A 23,447-nucleotide genomic window follows, 5' to 3' on the forward strand; every position below is an offset into this window, starting at 1 on the left:
TTATATCTTTACAAAGTATCTTTCCATATCAAGAGATAAGTTATCTATTTCCGCCATTAAAATTATGACATATTATATTTTTCTTCATTTTTTAGAAATATTTATATAAAAAATGATCGAATAAAACATATGTCATGATTTTAGTAACAGGATGAAATAATTTATATTCTGATATGAAAAAATATTTTATTCTCTATATCTTATTTATGTTCTCTAATAACATATTAATAGTTATTGAATGTGAAACCTAATTAACAAAGTTCTTGCCTTTTGTTAAACCTCATTAACAAAGTAAGTGAGAGTAGGTTGTTGGATCACCCCATACATATTAGATCCAAGGTTCTTCTCTAGGAAAAGGAAGTGAGAATAGTTTGTTGGATCACATTAAATAATAGCCACATATAAAGAATACATCTAGAGAATATGAATGCATCATTACGCTAAGTGTATATTTACATTAATAATAAAAGAAAATTGTAATTTCTATATATTGTAAGTGTAAAGAATTATACATAATTAATACATTATTTACCATTCATCTGTATTACTTTTTCTAGGAGTCGATAATAATTAAAAGAAAAAGTAACATTGTTCGTTACACATTATTATTTTTGTGTAAAAGAAAAAGCAAAAGTATCTATTTATGGAGCGGAGGGGCCAAACTTTTGATGGGCTATTATCCTCACATACCCTACACATGCATAAACTCACTCCTCTCAAAAAGACCAATTAAAAAACCACTACTATATTTGTAAAACATAATGGGCTAAGACTATGAGAAAATGAGAATAGAAACTAAAAAAAAAGAAGAAAAAAGAAAAAGTAATACCCTAATAATTATAATAATGATATAGTTTTAAGAACCAACCAACCTTATCTCCCAAACAAGTCTTATTCAAAATTGAAAGGTCCAATAACATTTCATAAGCCCAATTTCTCTCTCTCTCTCCGAAACCCTAGATCTCACTCCGTCAAGCCCTGAAGCCCGATCTTCCGCTGCGCCTCTTCGGCGTCTCAGCCTTTTCCTTTTTTCCCGTTCTAATTCGTTGGTATAATCTCTCACACTTTTTGTTTTTTCCACTTTTACTTTTTTTTCGATTTTTGAATTTTTCAATTGATTTGTTTAATTATTTGTTTACATGGTTTGAACGTTGTTTATCGATTAGGTTTTTGTGATCAGTGATGTTATAGATCCATCACTGTGTTTCAAATATTTAAATACACATTATTTTGACTAAGTATTCTTTGTGAACTAGTGCTTGTTTGTTTTGATTTTTTGTGTTATAGTTTGATCTGAACACACTAAAGTTATTGGATTGCAAAGTTACTGGATATTGATCTTTATGTGATCCTGTTAAAGATTTAGTTGCACTTACAATTTTGCTTTCAAATTTCAACACTAATGTGTATTAGATATACTACTTTTACAATTCTTTCTAGTGTTTTTGTCATCATAGTTTAGTTCACTCATTTACCATGTGTACTGCACACTGAAGTTACAGTACTACATACCATGTGTCAGGTTTGTGGTAAAGGCTCCTAATAATAATGTAAAAAGTGACAAACCGCATACCATGAACAGGTACCATATATCGAGTTGTTATTGTTATGTTGAGGTTTGAATATAATTTTTAGTTCATAGTATCTTACTATTTTGATTTTGGTCACTATATTTTACAAGTCTAGTTGAGTACTTATACTCTCAAAATCAATGGGAATTGGTCCTCACTAGTGGCCAAAACCAAAATGAAGTAGGGAACAGTTCCTATGAATTTTGTAAGTATAAGGACTCAGAACAAAGCTTTTAAACTATACGGACCAAAACCTAGATAGTGATTAAACTATTAGGAGTCAGGGAGTAAAATTTTATTTAAACACCTTTACGTTTATTTTAGTTCCACTATTTTCTTATTTCAGTTGCATTTATACATGCTTAACGAGCCCTTTATTTCTGAAGTTTTTTACTTTAGCTCTTTTCTTTGTCAACAACAACCAAGCCTTAGTACCACTAGCAGGGTTTCTCTTTTCTTTACCATTTACTTGTTGTGAACATACTAGTGCAATACATCTTTGTGTTCTTTGCCCTGTATATTTTGTGTTGATACCTAATACAGTAATGATATACATATTTCTTCATATCTATAGTGCTATATTTGGACTATATCTACATGTCTGGACTAAATTTCTTGATTGTCAATTTGTCATTCACAATTATTTACTATCTTTGTCTTCCAGGTTTGAGACAAGATGGTTGCTACCCTGGAAGAAGACAAAGCGATGGTGACTCCTGAAGTAAAGAAAGACCCCATCAGTGCTGATGGTCAACCTAGCAATGATATAGACCAGTCTGAAACACTTCCAGGCAGTAATGTCGAAAATTCCGAGTCTGAGACCAACAAGGATCTGTCCGATTCGGGAATACAGGCTAGCAAGGAAGTTACCGCTTCTGATACTCTGACTACTAGTGCTGAGGCAGGGACACTGCCCAACCATGAGTCTGGCAACTCTGAAGAATCTCCGAGCAATCATCCGGATAATTCTGAGCCCATAATTAGCAACCAGCCAGTTAATGCTGAGGCTGTGCAGAACAGTCAGGCAGTTAATTCTGAATTGCAGACTAGTGTTGAGAGGGTTGTGTATGTAACACAGCAAAGCAGTGAGGTGGTTATATCTGAAACTCAACAAAGCAATGAGGTGGCTGTGTCTGAAACTCAGCAAAACAACGAGATGGTTGTTTCTGAACCTCAGCAAAGCAATGAGATAGTTGTTTCTGAAACGCAGCAAAGCGATGAGGTGGTTTTCTCTGAAATTCAGCAAAACAAGGAGGTGACTGTGTCTGAAACTCAGCAAAACAATGAGATGGCTGCGTCTGAAACTCAACAAAACAATGAGATGGTTGTTTCTGAAACGCAGCAAAGCAACGAGGTGGTTTTCTCTGAAGCTCAGCAAAGCAATGAGGTGTTTGTTTCTGAAACTCAGCAAAGCAATGAGGTGGTTCTGTCTGAAACTCAGCAAAGCAATGAGGTGTTTGTTTCTGAACCTCAGCAAAGCAATGAGGTGTTTGTTTCTGAACCTCAGCAAAACGATGAGGTGCTTCTGTCTGAAACTCCGCAAAGCAATGAGGTGGTTGTTTCTGAAACTCAGCAAAGCAATGAGGTGGCCATGTCTGAAGCTCAGCCCAGTGGTGAGGCACTCATGTCTGAAGCTCAGCCCAATGGTGAGGCACTCATGTCTGAAACTCAGCCCACCGATGAGGTGGTTGTGTCTGAAACTCAGCCCACTGATGAGGTGGTTGTGTCTGAAACTCAGCCCACTGATGAGGTAGTTGTGTCTGAAACTCAGCAAAGCAATGAGGTGGTTGTTTCTGAAAGTCATCAAAGCAATGAGATGGTCGTTTCCGAAGCTCATCAAACAAGTGGTGAGGTGGTTGTTTCTGAAACTCAGATCAGCAATGAGGTGCCTGTGTCTGAATTTCAGCCCAACAATGAGGTGGTTGTGTCTGAATTTCAGCCCAACAATGAGGTAGATGTGTCTGAAATTCAACAAAACAATGAGGTGCCCACACAGCCCAGAAATGAGCTGGTCATGTCTGACACACAGCCCAACGATGAGGCCAACATGCCTGAAACACAAACCTGTGATGATCTGGTCATGTCTGAAGCTATTCCAGAAAACGAGTTGGCCAATTCTACAACGGATCCCAACAACCAGCACTCCCATTCTGAAACTCTTCATGATAATCAGTTCACAAATTTCCATATGATTCCTGAAGATCAGCTGCCTCAACTTGAATCACTACCTCATTCAGAACCGCCACCCAGTTCTGAGCTACCTACAGATGATCATCTAACTGACATAAAACCGTTGCCTCATAATCATCTACCCCATTATGAGATAGTGCCCAACAATCATCAAACATCTCACAATCATCTTCCCCATTATGAGTCAGTGCCAAACAATCATCTGAACCACTCTGAGGCATTTTCGAACAATCATCTAGCTAACTATGAAGCTTTGTCCCATGATCAAATAGGCAACTCTGAAATGTTCACTCATTATGAGCTTGAAAATAATGAAACAATGCACAACAATCAGCTAGCCAATTCTCATGGACAATATGAGCTAGCTGTTTCTAATGCCCTGCCCAGCTATGAGATTATAAATGCTGAGACGCCGCTGAACACTGAGGAACGTACCCCAGAAACACAGCCAAGCAAGCGAAGGAAAAAGAAGTCTATAGTCTGGGAACACTTCTCAATAGAGGCAATCAGTCCTGGATGTAGAAGAGCACGGTGCAATCAATGTCGACAAACTTTTGCCTATAGTACAGGTTCAAAAGTTGCTGGCACCAGCCACCTCAAACGCCACGTTGCAAAGGGGACCTGCTCAGCTATTCTGCGTAGCCAGGATAATCAACTGAACCCATACACTCCACGTTCTAGGGGAAGTGGGGCTGGCAACACTACTGATCCACCAAAGCGGCGTTATAGATCCCCTAGCACTCCTTATGTCATTTTTGATCAAGATCATTGCCGTCATGAGATTGCTAGGATGATCATTATGCATGATTACCCCCTTCACATGGTTGAACATCCAGGATTTGTTGCATTTGTCCAAAATCTCCAGCCCCAGTTTAAAATGGTGACCTTTAACACTATCCAGGGGGATTGTATTGCAACTTACTTGATGGAAAAGCAAAACCTTTTGAAGTATTTTGAGGGATTACCAGGACGTGTTTGTCTGACACTGGACACATGGACATCAAGTCAATCTTTAGGTTATGTATTTATTACAGGACATTTTGTAGATAATGATTGGAAGTTGCAGAGGAGAACTCTCAATGTTGTGATGGAACCATACCCGGATTCTGACTCTGCACTCAGTCATTCTGTAGCTGCATGCCTTTCTGATTGGGGTTTGGAGGGTAGGCTGTTTTCTGTTACTTGTAATCAGACAATGAATGCAGTTGCGCTTGAAAATCTCAGACCATTACTCTCTGTCAAGAATCCACATATCCTCAATGGTCAGTTGCTTGTTGGTAATTGCATTGCCCGTACTTTAAGTAGTGTTGCAAAGGATTTATTGGGCTCTGTACAAGACATAGTCAATAAAGTCCGGGATAGTGTAAAATATGTGAAGACTTCAGAATCACATGAGGAAAAATTCATGGAGCTCAAGCAGCAACTTCAGGTTCCTAGTGAAAAGAGCCTTTTTATTGATGACCAAATTCAATGGAATACAACATATCAAATGCTCGTAGCAGCTTCTGAGCTAAAAGAAGTGTTTTCTTGTTTGGACACATCTGATCCTGATTACAAGGGAGCCCCATCTATGCATGATTGGAAGTTGGTTGAGACCCTTTGTGCATACTTGAAGCCCCTTTTTGATGCAGGAAACATTCTTACTGCAGCAACTCATCCTACTGCTATTACCTTCTTTCATGAAGTTTGGAAATTGCATTTAGATGTTGGTCGTGCAGTTATGAGTGAAGATCCCTTTGTTAGCAACATCAATAAAATTATGCATGAAAGGATTGATAAGTACTGGAGAGATTGTAGTCTGGTTTTGGCGCTTGCAGTAGTCATGGATCCTCGTTTCAAGATGAAGCTTGTTGAGTTCAGTTTCACAAAGATCTATGGTGACAATGCTCATGAGTATGTCAAGTTTGTTGAAGATGGAATTCATGAGCTGTTTCATGAGTATGTGTCTCTTCCCCTTCCCCTAACACCTGCTTATGCCGAAGAACGAAATGCTGGAAGCAATGAGATGGAGGTATCCCCAGGAGGTACTCTATTGTCAGATAACGGTCTTACAGATTTCGATGCCTACATCATGGAAACTACTAGCCAACAGACAAGGTCTGAGCTAGATCAGTATCTTGAAGAATCACTGTTGCCACGAGTTCCGAACTTCGATGTATTAGGTTGGTGGAAGCTAAACAAAGTCAAGTACCCTACTCTTTCCAAGATGGCCCGGGATATATTGTCTATTCCAGTTTCTGCCGTTCAATCTGACTCTGTGTTTTATACAAATAACAAAGAGATGGATCATTATCGGAGTTCTTTGCGGCCAGAGACAGTGGAGGCCCTTGTTTGTGCAAAAGATTGGATGCAATATGGAGCAGCTGAAGCTTCAAATGCCCTTGTGAAAATGGTATTCTAGATGTTAGGTGTTTGTCTGGTGTATAATAGATTGTGTCATTTTACTTACCCATTAGTTCTTAATAATTCTCCATTAGACTATATCATCTCTGTCATTTATGTTAATTTGGATAATTGAACTGGAATTCTGAGTTTCTATTAGCTTATCTTCCGTTTTATCGTGTAACAATACCTGAGCTTTTGACCTTGATACAAGAAATATTTTGATCCCGTAATTGCCATTAATCTTTTTTCTATCTTTCATGGCTTGTGATTTGATGTGTATTACTATATCCATTTGACTAAAGGAAAAGAGAAGAGGAGTGGTAGGTACCTCAAAGCAGTGGCTGACAATAAAGAAAGCACACTGCAGTGAGAGGTCTTTATAAGATATCAGGTATTTATTTCACTGGCCCAAGCAATGCATTTAGTATCTCCTTGTTGGTCACATTATATAAGATATGATTAGAAGTAAATGTATTAGAGGATGGATACATTATAGAGTTTAATATATGTGCCTATGAGTATAAAGTTTTTTACAATGAAAGCATATCATCCATCTATGGTTTTAATGATTTTTATTTGACATTTGACTAATATATTATTCCGGCTTCGGGAAATGAGAGGTCAATAGTATAGTAAGATCCCACGTCTTGCTTGCTTCAGTGAGCATTTTGGGGATGAGTTGACAGTGTAAAAAAAGTTATACGTATACATATTAAATCCTACATTATATAAGATATGATTAAAAGTGTTTAAAATTTGTGTGCACTTACAATGTAGATTTATTTATACTGTCAGCACATCATCTACCATTGATTTGTATTACTTTTGTTTGAGAGTCAATAACGATTAATAAATTAGTAGTGGATGATTTATTAACTGTATAAAAGATACTTACACTGTTAGTGTATATATTTTTAATCTTAAAAGTAAATGTATTAGGGGGAAGTTGGAGTATTTAGACTGTGGTAGAATTGTGTCTTAGGTGGTTTGGACATGATTGAGGACATTGTTATGTCCAATATTTAGAGGAATAGGGGTCAAGAAAAGTGATAGGAGAAACAATTAGGAAATATTTTGAGACCAATGTTTTGACAATAAATATAATTTATGAATTTATGAAAGAATTATGGTGAATTCAATCATTGATGTATATGTGCCTCATCTTATTATGCATACCTTATTAAGAAAAGGCTTGTTGGAGTGGGAGGTTGTTATTTCCTTCCAAGTAATACTAGGTTAATTCTCTATTTTTATTTTTAGAATAAGTTCCTATCATGGAAAAACATTTGTCTAAAATTTCGGGGGCCTTTCATAAAAAAGTTATGTATTTTGCTATGTTAATATAATTCATCAATTCTAGTTTAATTCTTTTAGCTTTACTGTAAAGTAGTTTATCAAATTTCATAATTAATTAAATTGAACATTTCACTGAATGGATACGACTATTTTATTCAGTTTATTTTGTAACCTAATATATCTCAAGTAAGATTTAAGTCATTTTAATTTTTAAAATTTCAGGATAGTTTTATATGATCTTGATAAAATAAAATAATTGATAGAGTGAAATGATACTATGTGACTGAGATTCTCTCATGTACTGAACACTCTAGTACTTGGCCCATATTATAACACATGGTATCCAAAAAATGAAAGGGGCCAAATTTGTATTACTTTCAAATTAAATAAATAAAAATATTTTTTTCCTCTCGTATTCCAATAAAAATTCTAAATGTGCCACACTGGTATTTAAATCAAATGTCTTGTTCTCTATGGGAGCATAAAAAAATTCTTGTTATACGGATCATACAATTTTAAATTTCACTAAATTGAAATGTAAAATTTTAATTGATAGACGAGGAGGGTTCCATTTGCAGAGTGTAAATAAATTTATATAACATTCCACCGAAAAATAAATAAACTTATATAACATTAAATTCAACCATTCATCATATATTGACTAATGGTGTAAATTTCAAAATTTTCTTCCTATTTTATCTTCATCCTTTGATTAATTTTACTTTTCCATTTTTATATCTCACCTTCATAACTTTTCCTGGTTAGTGCTACAAAATTTCTACTTTCTATGAAATTCAGTATGCTCTTTGCTATTATAGCAAGTGGCAACAATTTTCTATGATATTGATCCTTCAACTTTATACTACTTTCCCACTAGAGAATTAAATTTTATTATACTACTATTAAAAAAGAACATCATGATTTTTCCTATGATATTTGATTCACCAAAACACAATGACATTCACCTATGACACCGTTATGATTAGAAGATGTGGATTTTTATTATGATAGCTGAACTCAACCCAGACTATTATTGTCACCTTGACGAATTTTTTATTATTGTTATCATATGAATTTTGAAAGTGGCTTAGACTCAGTGTTGTTAAAACCGTACCGGTTATCAAACCGGTCAGGGTACTGGTATAGTGGTATAGTGGTTCAGTAATTAAAATGCATGCCGGTTAAACCGGACATACCTACTTATATTTATATATATAAACCTATAACAAAAAAATTCCAAATAGGTAGATACTCAAATTTACAATCCATATTTATAATCTACTCAAAATTCACATAAATAAACAACTTTAAGTCTTTAACAAATTCAAAGTCTAAATTAAAAAACATATATCAATCCAAAAGTATCACTTATCAACCACAAAATATAAATAAATGACATAACTTCACAACTCACTCTATAAAACAAATAAATTTAGAGTTTTAACATTTAACATCAAGAAGTCAAAATTATCTTATATGAATATTACCAAATCCTATCTTCAGACACTACTCTAAGATTACACAAATATCACTGAGATTACACACAAATGTTAGGAACCAAAATGTGTAATCTAAGTATGCTTTGGAAGCATGTGCCTTGAAGTGTTGAAGAAGAGTTGGAAAGATGGGCCACCTTGTAATGAGTTTTTAAGTTTAAAAAAAATGTGTGTATAAACCAACCGGTTTAGTAAAATACCGATCGATTCACCAATTTTGACCGGTTTTGATACTTGGCCGGTTCAACACCTGTACCGTACCGGTTAGGGGTCCGATTCACCAATTTTCCGGTTGAACCGGCCGGTACGGTATTTATAACTACAGTTAGACTTGTTGAATATTAATGCAATATTTGTGGAACAATTGTCTTTTCAATAAGATGAGTTTAGGTTTTGGGGAAGAAGTAGAATTATTTAACACGTATAAAGAATAATCAACATGAGAAGAATCTTCAAGTGGTGTGATTTCATATTTTTTGTTGTTGTATAAAAGTGTATTATCCCTTTACTATATCCCAACACGTTCGAATAAAATATTTAAACTTTGATTTAGGATGACATTTCATAAACAAGTGAAATATTACATAATTATATTAACACTTTATTGGTTATCAAAAATATTTTAATCAAATGTTTTGTTTAATGAATAAATTTTCAACAATTTGCTTATTATTTTATTTATTTTTAAATAAAACATGTTTAATGGCCTAGACATTTTAATTCCCAATTTTATTTTTAATTTCTAAATTATCATTTTGATTTTAGTTATATTAATTATGTGTTAATATCACAATTGTAGTTAATTAATATTACAAATGTTATATAATAGGGTTAGTCGCATCAATATTGAAAATCAATTTTTTAAATATATAAAAATAAAAAATACCTAGGAACTAAAAAGTAAAAACAATATTAGATAAATTTGTCGAGATAAAACATTGAAGTTTGTTTAAATTTATATCATTCTTCAGTCTTCACACAAAATAATTTCAAGAAAAGGCGCGAAAAGTGGATGAGAATAATGCACTGAGAGCAAAAAAGCCGCCAAAGGAGCTTTTTGTTAAAAAAAGCTTAAACCCTAATTTCCCACCAAAATGTCGACAATAATCACATGTCGAAAAATTAAACTTTGACACTTTTCTCATTAAATTTTGGCAAATATTCAATTTTAAAAAAATTATATTTATTTTCATTCACTTTAAGGGCTTGGTGAGGATATGATCTATGGCACTTGTATCACAGCTTCTAAGTCACTGTAAGAATTCTTTCCACAATTTGATTTTAACTTTAAATCAGATTAAAAATCATTTTTTGTCCTGATACAATGGTTATAATATAAAAATTGATTCTGGGTTTTTCCCCATTTTTTAAGTTGTTCCTTTATTGCACTCTGTTTGAATTTCACTCAGTCCAAAATAGGGTTCCAGTATCTGAATTTTCTTTTCTTTTCAGTTTTAATTTCAATGTTTGATTGTTTAATTCAAGATCTATCATATAAAGAATAAAGCATAGTGGGTAGTTGGTAATTATTTCAAAATCTAATTTTGCTTTAGAAGAACTGTTGTTTCATTTTCAGGAGTTTCAAATCATTATTACTATTGAGGAATTCATTGAATTTTCAAGTAAAATTCTCCTCTAAGTGTTTTCCTAGGCATATTAGAATGGCAAGTAATCTTAATTGTAGCATAGAGGGAAACAAAAAGGAGTGTAGAGGTGCATTGATTGTCCTAGAAGGTTTGGATCGTTCCGGAAAGTCTTCTCAGTGTAGCAGACTAGTGTCCTATTTAGAGGGACAAGGAATCCATGCTGAGTTATGGAGATTTCCTGATAGAACCACTAATGTTGGGCAAATGCTATCTGCATATCTTACCAATGCATCGCAATTGGATGATCACACTATTCATCTCCTATTCAGCGCTAATCGATGGGAAAAGAGGTTCGTAAGCTTTTAATTTTGCTTTCTTTTTTTTACTTCAACAGCAACAACCAAACCTTTATACTAATAGGTGAGGTCGGCTACATGGATCGAATGATGCCATAATGTTCAATCGTAAATCATTTTCATTGACAAAACATTGATCTGTCATGTGTATCATTCTAGATTTTTGTTAATGTAATGCATGGCCTGTGATTATGTTTGAATCTGATAGTGATTTGTAAAACATTAGTATGAGTTAAATAAAGCAAATTCTTGATGAATTATACTGCAAGTTTGATGCATGACCATGTCTAGCTGGAAAAGTAAATGAAACTTCTATGAAGACTATGGGTATAAAGCAGGAAATAGAAAACATACCATGACTTAAGGTATTTAAATCAACCGTTTAATGAAATGTATGAAGCAGGAAATGTGATATGATATGAACATATGATTTTCATAATCAGAAGTAATCTGTGTTGCTTCACTTGTGGTGTTGTATTACACAATGTTGCACACGATGCTCTTATAGGTAAGATGGCCAAGCATGAGTCCTGAGGGTAGCATAAGGAGATTCTTATGTGCTCTCAGGAGCTCTTGCTATGTACTATTGGATATATACCACATCAGCTATAGCATTAAAAATGAAGTTAAAATGGGAGAAGTAAATTTTTTGATGAGGTGGTTGTGTCTGAAACTCAGCCCACTGATGAGGTGGTTGTGTCTGAAACTCAGCCCACTGATGAGGTGGTTGTGTCTGAAACTCAGCCCACTGATGAGGTGGTTGTGTCTGAAACTCAGCCCACTGATGAGGTGGTTGTGTCTGAAACTCAGCCCACTGATGAGGTGGTTGTGTCTGAAACTCAGCCCACTGATGAGGTGGTTGTGTCTGAAACTCAGCCCACTGATGAGGTAGTTGTGTCTGAAACTCAGCAAAGCAATGAGGTGGTTGTTTCTGAAAGTCATCAAAGCAATGAGATGGTCGTTTCCGAAGCTCATCAAACAAGTGGTGAGGTGGTTGTTTCTGAAACTCAGATCAGCAATGAGGTGCCTGTGTCTGAATTTCAGCCCAACAATGAGGTGGTTGTGTCTGAATTTCAGCCCAACAATGAGGTAGATGTGTCTGAAATTCAACAAAACAATGAGGTGCCCACACAGCCCAGAAATGAGCTGGTCATGTCTGACACACAGCCCAACGATGAGGCCAACATGCCTGAAACACAAACCTGTGATGATCTGGTCATGTCTGAAGCTATTCCAGAAAACGAGTTGGCCAATTCTACAACGGATCCCAACAACCAGCACTCCCATTCTGAAACTCTTCATGATAATCAGTTCACAAATTTCCATATGATTCCTGAAGATCAGCTGCCTCAACTTGAATCACTACCTCATTCAGAACCGCCACCCAGTTCTGAGCTACCTACAGATGATCATCTAACTGACATAAAACCGTTGCCTCATAATCATCTACCCCATTATGAGATAGTGCCCAACAATCATCAAACATCTCACAATCATCTTCCCCATTATGAGTCAGTGCCAAACAATCATCTGAACCACTCTGAGGCATTTTCGAACAATCATCTAGCTAACTATGAAGCTTTGTCCCATGATCAAATAGGCAACTCTGAAATGTTCACTCATTATGAGCTTGAAAATAATGAAACAATGCACAACAATCAGCTAGCCAATTCTCATGGACAATATGAGCTAGCTGTTTCTAATGCCCTGCCCAGCTATGAGATTATAAATGCTGAGACGCCGCTGAACACTGAGGAACGTACCCCAGAAACACAGCCAAGCAAGCGAAGGAAAAAGAAGTCTATAGTCTGGGAACACTTCTCAATAGAGGCAATCAGTCCTGGATGTAGAAGAGCACGGTGCAATCAATGTCGACAAACTTTTGCCTATAGTACAGGTTCAAAAGTTGCTGGCACCAGCCACCTCAAACGCCACGTTGCAAAGGGGACCTGCTCAGCTATTCTGCGTAGCCAGGATAATCAACTGAACCCATACACTCCACGTTCTAGGGGAAGTGGGGCTGGCAACACTACTGATCCACCAAAGCGGCGTTATAGATCCCCTAGCACTCCTTATGTCATTTTTGATCAAGATCATTGCCGTCATGAGATTGCTAGGATGATCATTATGCATGATTACCCCCTTCACATGGTTGAACATCCAGGATTTGTTGCATTTGTCCAAAATCTCCAGCCCCAGTTTAAAATGGTGACCTTTAACACTATCCAGGGGGATTGTATTGCAACTTACTTGATGGAAAAGCAAAACCTTTTGAAGTATTTTGAGGGATTACCAGGACGTGTTTGTCTGACACTGGACACATGGACATCAAGTCAATCTTTAGGTTATGTATTTATTACAGGACATTTTGTAGATAATGATTGGAAGTTGCAGAGGAGAACTCTCAATGTTGTGATGGAACCATACCCGGATTCTGACTCTGCACTCAGTCATTCTGTAGCTGCATGCCTTTCTGATTGGGGTTTGGAGGGTAGGCTGTTTTCTGTTACTTGTAATCAGACAATGAATGCAGTTGCGCTTGAAAATCTCAGACCATTACTCTCTGTCAAGAATCCACATATCCTCAATGGTCAGTTGCTTGTTGGTAATTGCATTGCCCGTACTTTAAGTAGTGTTGCAAAGGATTTATTGGGCTCTGTACAAGACATAGTCAATAAAGTCCGGGATAGTGTAAAATATGTGAAGACTTCAGAATCACATGAGGAAAAATTCATGGAGCTCAAGCAGCAACTTCAGGTTCCTAGTGAAAAGAGCCTTTTTATTGATGACCAAATTCAATGGAATACAACATATCAAATGCTCGTAGCAGCTTCTGAGCTAAAAGAAGTGTTTTCTTGTTTGGACACATCTGATCCTGATTACAAGGGAGCCCCATCTATGCATGATTGGAAGTTGGTTGAGACCCTTTGTGCATACTTGAAGCCCCTTTTTGATGCAGGAAACATTCTTACTGCAGCAACTCATCCTACTGCTATTACCTTCTTTCATGAAGTTTGGAAATTGCATTTAGATGTTGGTCGTGCAGTTATGAGTGAAGATCCCTTTGTTAGCAACATCAATAAAATTATGCATGAAAGGATTGATAAGTACTGGAGAGATTGTAGTCTGGTTTTGGCGCTTGCAGTAGTCATGGATCCTCGTTTCAAGATGAAGCTTGTTGAGTTCAGTTTCACAAAGATCTATGGTGACAATGCTCATGAGTATGTCAAGTTTGTTGAAGATGGAATTCATGAGCTGTTTCATGAGTATGTGTCTCTTCCCCTTCCCCTAACACCTGCTTATGCCGAAGAACGAAATGCTGGAAGCAATGAGATGGAGGTATCCCCAGGAGGTACTCTATTGTCAGATAACGGTCTTACAGATTTCGATGCCTACATCATGGAAACTACTAGCCAACAGACAAGGTCTGAGCTAGATCAGTATCTTGAAGAATCACTGTTGCCACGAGTTCCGAACTTCGATGTATTAGGTTGGTGGAAGCTAAACAAAGTCAAGTACCCTACTCTTTCCAAGATGGCCCGGGATATATTGTCTATTCCAGTTTCTGCCGTTCAATCTGACTCTGTGTTTTATACAAATAACAAAGAGATGGATCATTATCGGAGTTCTTTGCGGCCAGAGACAGTGGAGGCCCTTGTTTGTGCAAAAGATTGGATGCAATATGGAGCAGCTGAAGCTTCAAATGCCCTTGTGAAAATGGTATTCTAGATGTTAGGTGTTTGTCTGGTGTATAATAGATTGTGTCATTTTACTTACCCATTAGTTCTTAATAATTCTCCATTAGACTATATCATCTCTGTCATTTATGTTAATTTGGATAATTGAACTGGAATTCTGAGTTTCTATTAGCTTATCTTCCGTTTTATCGTGTAACAATACCTGAGCTTTTGACCTTGATACAAGAAATATTTTGATCCCGTAATTGCCATTAATCTTTTTTCTATCTTTCATGGCTTGTGATTTGATGTGTATTACTATATCCATTTGACTAAAGGAAAAGAGAAGAGGAGTGGTAGGTACCTCAAAGCAGTGGCTGACAATAAAGAAAGCACACTGCAGTGAGAGGTCTTTATAAGATATCAGGTATTTATTTCACTGGCCCAAGCAATGCATTTAGTATCTCCTTGTTGGTCACATTATATAAGATATGATTAGAAGTAAATGTATTAGAGGATGGATACATTATAGAGTTTAATATATGTGCCTATGAGTATAAAGTTTTTTACAATGAAAGCATATCATCCATCTATGGTTTTAATGATTTTTATTTGACATTTGACTAATATATTATTCCGGCTTCGGGAAATGAGAGGTCAATAGTATAGTAAGATCCCACGTCTTGCTTGCTTCAGTGAGCATTTTGGGGATGAGTTGACAGTGTAAAAAAAGTTATACGTATACATATTAAATCCTACATTATATAAGATATGATTAAAAGTGTTTAAAATTTGTGTGCACTTACAATGTAGATTTATTTATACTGTCAGCACATCATCTACCATTGATTTGTATTACTTTTGTTTGAGAGTCAATAACGATTAATAAATTAGTAGTGGATGATTTATTAACTGTATAAAAGATACTTACACTGTTAGTGTATATATTTTTAATCTTAAAAGTAAATGTATTAGGGGGAAGTTGGAGTATTTAGACTGTGGTAGAATTGTGTCTTAGGTGGTTTGGACATGATTGAGGACATTGTTATGTCCAATATTTAGAGGAATAGGGGTCAAGAAAAGTGATAGGAGAAACAATTAGGAAATATTTTGAGACCAATGTTTTGACAATAAATATAATTTATGAATTTATGAAAGAATTATGGTGAATTCAATCATTGATGTATATGTGCCTCATCTTATTATGCATACCTTATTAAGAAAAGGCTTGTTGGAGTGGGAGGTTGTTATTTCCTTCCAAGTAATACTAGGTTAATTCTCTATTTTTATTTTTAGAATAAGTTCCTATCATGGAAAAACATTTGTCTAAAATTTCGGGGGCCTTTCATAAAAAAGTTATGTATTTTGCTATGTTAATATAATTCATCAATTCTAGTTTAATTCTTTTAGCTTTACTGTAAAGTAGTTTATCAAATTTCATAATTAATTAAATTGAACATTTCACTGAATGGATACGACTATTTTATTCAGTTTATTTTGTAACCTAATATATCTCAAGTAAGATTTAAGTCATTTTAATTTTTAAAATTTCAGGATAGTTTTATATGATCTTGATAAAATAAAATAATTGATAGAGTGAAATGATACTATGTGACTGAGATTCTCTCATGTACTGAACACTCTAGTACTTGGCCCATATTATAACACATGGTATCCAAAAAATGAAAGGGGCCAAATTTGTATTACTTTCAAATTAAATAAATAAAAATATTTTTTTCCTCTCGTATTCCAATAAAAATTCTAAATGTGCCACACTGGTATTTAAATCAAATGTCTTGTTCTCTATGGGAGCATAAAAAAATTCTTGTTATACGGATCATACAATTTTAAATTTCACTAAATTGAAATGTAAAATTTTAATTGATAGACGAGGAGGGTTCCATTTGCAGAGTGTAAATAAATTTATATAACATTCCACCGAAAAATAAATAAACTTATATAACATTAAATTCAACCATTCATCATATATTGACTAATGGTGTAAATTTCAAAATTTTCTTCCTATTTTATCTTCATCCTTTGATTAATTTTACTTTTCCATTTTTATATCTCACCTTCATAACTTTTCCTGGTTAGTGCTACAAAATTTCTACTTTCTATGAAATTCAGTATGCTCTTTGCTATTATAGCAAGTGGCAACAATTTTCTATGATATTGATCCTTCAACTTTATACTACTTTCCCACTAGAGAATTAAATTTTATTATACTACTATTAAAAAAGAACATCATGATTTTTCCTATGATATTTGATTCACCAAAACACAATGACATTCACCTATGACACCGTTATGATTAGAAGATGTGGATTTTTATTATGATAGCTGAACTCAACCCAGACTATTATTGTCACCTTGACGAATTTTTTATTATTGTTATCATATGAATTTTGAAAGTGGCTTAGACTCAGTGTTGTTAAAACCGTACCGGTTATCAAACCGGTCAGGGTACTGGTATAGTGGTATAGTGGTTCAGTAATTAAAATGCATGCCGGTTAAACCGGACATACCTACTTATATTTATATATATAAACCTATAACAAAAAAATTCCAAATAGGTAGATACTCAAATTTACAATCCATATTTATAATCTACTCAAAATTCACATAAATAAACAACTTTAAGTCTTTAACAAATTCAAAGTCTAAATTAAAAAACATATATCAATCCAAAAGTATCACTTATCAACCACAAAATATAAATAAATGACATAACTTCACAACTCACTCTATAAAACAAATAAATTTAGAGTTTTAACATTTAACATCAAGAAGTCAAAATTATCTTATATGAATATTACCAAATCCTATCTTCAGACACTACTCTAAGATTACACAAATATCACTGAGATTACACACAAATGTTAGGAACCAAAATGTGTAATCTAAGTATGCTTTGGAAGCATGTGCCTTGAAGTGTTGAAGAAGAGTTGGAAAGATGGGCCACCTTGTAATGAGTTTTTAAGTTTAAAAAAAATGTGTGTATAAACCAACCGGTTTAGTAAAATACCGATCGATTCACCAATTTTGACCGGTTTTGATACTTGGCCGGTTCAACACCTGTACCGTACCGGTTAGGGGTCCGATTCACCAATTTTCCGGTTGAACCGGCCGGTACGGTATTTATAACTACAGTTAGACTTGTTGAATATTAATGCAATATTTGTGGAACAATTGTCTTTTCAATAAGATGAGTTTAGGTTTTGGGGAAGAAGTAGAATTATTTAACACGTATAAAGAATAATCAACATGAGAAGAATCTTCAAGTGGTGTGATTTCATATTTTTTGTTGTTGTATAAAAGTGTATTATCCCTTTACTATATCCCAACACGTTCGAATAAAATATTTAAACTTTGATTTAGGATGACATTTCATAAACAAGTGAAATATTACATAATTATATTAACACTTTATTGGTTATCAAAAATATTTTAATCAAATGTTTTGTTTAATGAATAAATTTTCAACAATTTGCTTATTATTTTATTTATTTTTAAATAAAACATGTTTAATGGCCTAGACATTTTAATTCCCAATTTTATTTTTAATTTCTAAATTATCATTTTGATTTTAGTTATATTAATTATGTGTTAATATCACAATTGTAGTTAATTAATATTACAAATGTTATATAATAGGGTTAGTCGCATCAATATTGAAAATCAATTTTTTAAATATATAAAAATAAAAAATACCTAGGAACTAAAAAGTAAAAACAATATTAGATAAATTTGTCGAGATAAAACATTGAAGTTTGTTTAAATTTATATCATTCTTCAGTCTTCACACAAAATAATTTCAAGAAAAGGCGCGAAAAGTGGATGAGAATAATGCACTGAGAGCAAAAAAGCCGCCAAAGGAGCTTTTTGTTAAAAAAAGCTTAAACCCTAATTTCCCACCAAAATGTCGACAATAATCACATGTCGAAAAATTAAACTTTGACACTTTTCTCATTAAATTTTGGCAAATATTCAATTTTAAAAAAATTATATTTATTTTCATTCACTTTAAGGGCTTGGTGAGGATATGATCTATGGCACTTGTATCACAGCTTCTAAGTCACTGTAAGAATTCTTTCCACAATTTGATTTTAACTTTAAATCAGATTAAAAATCATTTTTTGTCCTGATACAATGGTTATAATATAAAAATTGATTCTGGGTTTTTCCCCATTTTTTAAGTTGTTCCTTTATTGCACTCTGTTTGAATTTCACTCAGTCCAAAATAGGGTTCCAGTATCTGAATTTTCTTTTCTTTTCAGTTTTAATTTCAATGTTTGATTGTTTAATTCAAGATCTATCATATAAAGAATAAAGCATAGTGGGTAGTTGGTAATTATTTCAAAATCTAATTTTGCTTTAGAAGAACTGTTGTTTCATTTTCAGGAGTTTCAAATCATTATTACTATTGAGGAATTCATTGAATTTTCAAGTAAAATTCTCCTCTAAGTGTTTTCCTAGGCATATTAGAATGGCAAGTAATCTTAATTGTAGCATAGAGGGAAACAAAAAGGAGTGTAGAGGTGCATTGATTGTCCTAGAAGGTTTGGATCGTTCCGGAAAGTCTTCTCAGTGTAGCAGACTAGTGTCCTATTTAGAGGGACAAGGAATCCATGCTGAGTTATGGAGATTTCCTGATAGAACCACTAATGTTGGGCAAATGCTATCTGCATATCTTACCAATGCATCGCAATTGGATGATCACACTATTCATCTCCTATTCAGCGCTAATCGATGGGAAAAGAGGTTCGTAAGCTTTTAATTTTGCTTTCTTTTTTTTACTTCAACAGCAACAACCAAACCTTTATACTAATAGGTGAGGTCGGCTACATGGATCGAATGATGCCATAATGTTCAATCGTAAATCATTTTCATTGACAAAACATTGATCTGTCATGTGTATCATTCTAGATTTTTGTTAATGTAATGCATGGCCTGTGATTATGTTTGAATCTGATAGTGATTTGTAAAACATTAGTATGAGTTAAATAAAGCAAATTCTTGATGAATTATACTGCAAGTTTGATGCATGACCATGTCTAGCTGGAAAAGTAAATGAAACTTCTATGAAGACTATGGGTATAAAGCAGGAAATAGAAAACATACCATGACTTAAGGTATTTAAATCAACCGTTTAATGAAATGTATGAAGCAGGAAATGTGATATGATATGAACATATGATTTTCATAATCAGAAGTAATCTGTGTTGCTTCACTTGTGGTGTTGTATTACACAATGTTGCACACGATGCTCTTATAGGTAAGATGGCCAAGCATGAGTCCTGAGGGTAGCATAAGGAGATTCTTATGTGCTCTCAGGAGCTCTTGCTATGTACTATTGGATATATACCACATCAGCTATAGCATTAAAAATGAAGTTAAAATGGGAGAAGTAAATTTTTTTCTGGTACTTGTTCTTGACAAGCAAAATTCCAAAATTAGTTTGAAATATCTTACATCAAGTTTAGTCTATTGTTTAGTATGTATGATGGAGAATATGCAACACTCCTGTATAAAATGCAATTTATCCCCATCAACTTTTCTTTATTGGATGAGTTTTATTTCTTGCGTAAAAAACATATCTTGAAGGGTAGATATTACATTCAAATATGTGTGTTATATTTGCAGGTCATTGATGGAAAATAAGCTGAAAACTGGAACAACACTCATTGTTGACCGTTATTCTTATTCTGGAGTGGCTTTCTCAGCTGCCAAGGGACTTGACATTCAATGGTGCAAGGTAAAGGATTTATTGTGCTTTTTTATTTGCTGAAAAATCGGGTGCGACCATAAGTACTTCCCCCATTCTAATGTAGTTTAGAGTCCCATAATGATGTTCTCTCTCTCAACTAGAAGCAGTGAATTTCATTTATTTTGCAGGCCCCAGAGATTGGGTTGCTAGCTCCAGATTTGGTAGCATACCTTGACATATCGCCGGAGGTAAGCAACATTTCTTTCCATCTGGCCAATTGATAGTCTTTTGTTGGGTTGGTTTTGAAGGCACCATGTGAAAGCTGATTTCTTCATCAAACTGCAGTTTTAGAAACAAATTTTCGTAATTCGGTTTATTTTCTGCAATACAGGGAAACAATTGTTCTGCAAAAGTCATTCTTGTCTTCCAAAAACCATTTTTCTGCTATCTTTTTTATATTCTATGCTGTTGGACTCTAAAGTTTTGAAGTAAAGAGGAAGTGAGGTTGATTAATACACAAGTTGTTCAAGTCATGCTATATAAATGAGTTATGCTATCTTGTTTATAAAACTCATACTTGATATGTTTGAGCACATATGTTTTCTGCTCTTTTTATTGTTAATTGGCTAGCATGTTGGGGCCCGGTTCCGCGAGTATCTAACCCATTTTTTCTTATTTGTATTCCTCAGAAAGCTGCAGAAAGAGGAGGTTATGGAAATGAGAGATATGAAAAGCTAGAGTTTCAGAAGAAAGTTGCTGAAAGTTACAGAGCTCTTCATGATGTCTCCTGGAAGGTAATTGTCTGTTTATGCAGTTTTCCCTCTTGAAATGAATAGTTTTTTATGCTAATGCTTTGTTGTAGCTTTGGCAAATGGTCAATTGGTAATGTTTTTTTCTATGGTTTCTATTAGCCCTACATGTCTTGCATGATTCCATTTTTACTATTTTAGTGCATTGGGGTTTCAGGTCTGAGGGGTTAAACTATGGTCTATGGGTTCGGATCCTCTTTAGTAATGGAGAGAAAAATACCTAAAAACAAAAGGATAAAATAACATGATGTCAAGCTTTTACCCTCTAGATATAATGTGATGATATTTTTACCCTTAAATATAGAAGCAAATGCAATAACTATCCTCTCCGGTATCGGAGAGAATTCTTTTCCTTGAACCTTTTTCTTTTGTCCTTGCTTTTTTCTATCTCCTTCCTTACACTTTTCACTGACTTGATACCAGGTTGTAGATGCTTGCCAACCCATAGAAGATGTGGAGAAAGAGTTGCAAGAGGTAGTAGTTGATTGTGTCACAGAATGCCACAAGGGGAAGCCCATATCCACCTTGTGGTATCAATAGAACTTGTACTCTTGCTAGGGATCTCAATATGGACTTATATGCCAGACTATAAAACTCATTTATGCATAATGTATGAGACTCCTATTTATTGAACATAGATCCTTCATCCTAAGAAAATTCGGTATGTCTAGTCAGTTATAATTCATAAAATAATATAAAAATATTAGTTTCTGTTTTTATGATTTTAGTGGCAATTTTTAATTGGACATAAACATAAAATGTAACATTAATGAGGACATGGGATATTCAATCCTATTGAATAGATTTGGATATATAGAATGATGATAAACTATATGGGAGTCCTAATTCATAAATTATGAGTCCTATCATAAGATATACATCACTTTACATTAAGTAAAATAGAAATAAAAATCTATATGTTTAAAAAAGTTGTTGTAGATTAAGGATTTGACTCATATCACACAAGAATGTGAGTTTGAATCCTATTATAAGTGTGATGACTCATTGTTTAATAATCTGTAAGGACATTTGTAAGTACTATAGAAGTTGTGAGACTTTCTTTGATCCTAATGAGTCCCCATGCCCCAATATTCTTGGAAGTTAAGTATTCTGAAGTGCTTTGATTATTCAATTTTATTTATAACGATGTGTACTTTCTTCTGGTCCATACAATTGTAGTGCCATTTTCTCAGTTTTTCCATTTAGTTCTAAGAATATATATATATATATAAATAATATCACAGTGGTCTTTTCTTTAATAATATTATAAAAATGCTCTGATGTTTAATAATGCTATCAATTTAGCCCTCCAAATTGTTGATGTTAATATAATGAAAATTAAGGGTTAGTTTGGTATGAGTGTAGATCTGGAGGTGCACAATTAATTATAGTTTTTAATACAATTTATTAATGAAATTCATTAGTGTTCTTAGCCACTTTTAATCCAATAGTAAATCAATCTCCATATCTCATTATCTCATAATTCTCACAAACTATTTTAAAGGGGTATAATTTTCACATTATTTCAAAATGAGAATAGTCTCAAATGATCTTCTGTCTACATTATTGCACATGTATAATTACATTATACCTAAAATTGGTGAATTTCTAGCTAATTATCACATTAATAATCATAATTACCAATAAAGTAGTGATCTAGTGATATAAGATCTCATTGATCCTATGATCCAAGAGTTAAATTCAAGTGAGCGATAATTGTTGGAAAAAATAATTATACTCATCGAAAGAGATTAGTTCTTTAATCATATGGTGATGAAATATCATTGGTAGTATACAAAACATTAATAATCATAATTAATATTGCAAATAATTGTCACAGTAATTATGCCAACAATGAACAAGCCATTGGGTGGATTTTTAAGGCTGCCTGAACATTTTCTACATTAACCCAATTTTTGAGACTTTTGATAATCAGAAAAGGCTTATTCCATCTATTACATCTAGTGGAGGTTTCAGTTTTTGTTATTCATGTCTTTTCTAGTTTCTTATTTTCATGAACAATGGATGCACACAATTTTGTATGGGGTATATTGTTTTTGGTTTCTCATATGTACTCTCGCACTAGAAACAATTCTGTTCGAGTCGAAAACATTTATATGTATGTGAGACTAACCAGTGTATATAGTTTATATTTAATACATTGCTAGAATAAGAAAAGTCCTCTAGTCATTCTGTTATAGGTTATATCTGTTTGGTTTCCCCCCTCTCCTATTGCTCTATTTTCACGTTGAGTTATATATATTTGGTAAGAGAAAAAAAATGTATACGCTGATATGTAAAAGTTTTTTACCATGTTGTTGTATTATTTATAAATGATTTATAATCATCATTGATATTTAAATAAAAGTAA

The 23,447-nt window shown here is 34.0% G+C and overlaps 3 protein-coding genes across 20 annotated transcripts; all 3 read left to right on the top strand.

Moving 5' to 3' along the window:
- On the top strand, positions 873-14,754 carry LOC109356513 (zinc finger BED domain-containing protein DAYSLEEPER-like). 17 transcript variants are annotated; one of them, XM_019599851.1, is made up of 4 exons: positions 873-1,049; positions 2,236-3,024; positions 3,091-3,255; positions 11,538-14,754. In XM_019599851.1, the coding sequence occupies exons 2-4, from the start codon at positions 2,248-2,250 to the stop codon at positions 14,607-14,609; spliced, it is 4,014 nt and encodes a 1,337-aa protein (XP_019455396.1). In that variant the 5' UTR covers positions 873-1,049; positions 2,236-2,247; the 3' UTR covers positions 14,610-14,754. The 17 variants fall into 17 exon arrangements, with proteins under 17 accessions (XP_019455396.1, XP_019455392.1, XP_019455393.1 ...); XM_019599847.1 differs by having other exon boundaries at positions 874-1,049; positions 2,236-3,189; positions 3,223-3,255; XM_019599848.1 differs by having other exon boundaries at positions 874-1,049; positions 2,236-3,057.
- LOC109356514 (thymidylate kinase-like) lies at positions 9,961-10,936 on the top strand. The gene is made up of 2 exons (XM_019599864.1): positions 9,961-10,193; positions 10,515-10,936. The coding sequence occupies exons 1-2, from the start codon at positions 10,156-10,158 to the stop codon at positions 10,888-10,890; spliced, it is 414 nt and encodes a 137-aa protein (XP_019455409.1). The 5' UTR covers positions 9,961-10,155; the 3' UTR covers positions 10,891-10,936.
- Positions 18,414-21,629, top strand: LOC109355993 (thymidylate kinase-like). 2 transcript variants are annotated; one of them, XM_019599306.1, is made up of 6 exons: positions 18,414-18,640; positions 18,962-19,321; positions 20,204-20,315; positions 20,456-20,515; positions 20,957-21,061; positions 21,500-21,629. In XM_019599306.1, exons 1-6 carry the CDS (start codon positions 18,603-18,605, stop codon positions 21,614-21,616), a joined length of 792 nt encoding a protein of 263 aa, XP_019454851.1. In that variant the 5' UTR covers positions 18,414-18,602; the 3' UTR covers positions 21,617-21,629. The 2 variants fall into 2 exon arrangements, with proteins under 2 accessions (XP_019454851.1, XP_019454852.1); XM_019599307.1 differs by having other exon boundaries at positions 18,415-18,640; positions 18,939-19,321.

This window comes from Lupinus angustifolius, chromosome LG09 (genome assembly GCF_001865875.1).
Source record: "Lupinus angustifolius cultivar Tanjil chromosome LG09, LupAngTanjil_v1.0, whole genome shotgun sequence".
Lineage (NCBI taxonomy): Eukaryota > Viridiplantae > Streptophyta > Magnoliopsida > Fabales > Fabaceae > Lupinus > Lupinus angustifolius.

What these genes read in the sequence shown, in the direction of transcription:
- LOC109356514 (XM_019599864.1), top strand. Translation starts at nt 10,156, where the DNA reads ATGATCTATGGCACTTGTATCACAGCTTCTAAGTCACT. An exon ending in ATCACAGCTTCTAAGTCACT is followed by an intron (nt 10,194 to 10,514) that starts GTAAGAATTCTT and finishes TTTCATTTTCAG; the next exon opens with GAGTTTCAAATCATTATTAC.
- LOC109356513 (XM_019599845.1), top strand. Translation starts at nt 2,248, where the DNA reads ATGGTTGCTACCCTGGAAGAAGACAAAGCGATGGTGACTCCTGAAGTA. An exon ending in AAACTCAGCCCACCGATGAG is followed by an intron (nt 3,256 to 11,537) that starts GTGGTTGTGTCT and finishes TTTTTTGATGAG; the next exon opens with GTGGTTGTGTCTGAAACTCA.
- LOC109355993 (XM_019599306.1), top strand. Translation starts at nt 18,603, where the DNA reads ATGATCTATGGCACTTGTATCACAGCTTCTAAGTCACT. An exon ending in ATCACAGCTTCTAAGTCACT is followed by an intron (nt 18,641 to 18,961) that starts GTAAGAATTCTT and finishes TTTCATTTTCAG; the next exon opens with GAGTTTCAAATCATTATTAC. An exon ending in GCTAATCGATGGGAAAAGAG is followed by an intron (nt 19,322 to 20,203) that starts GTTCGTAAGCTT and finishes TTATATTTGCAG; the next exon opens with GTCATTGATGGAAAATAAGC.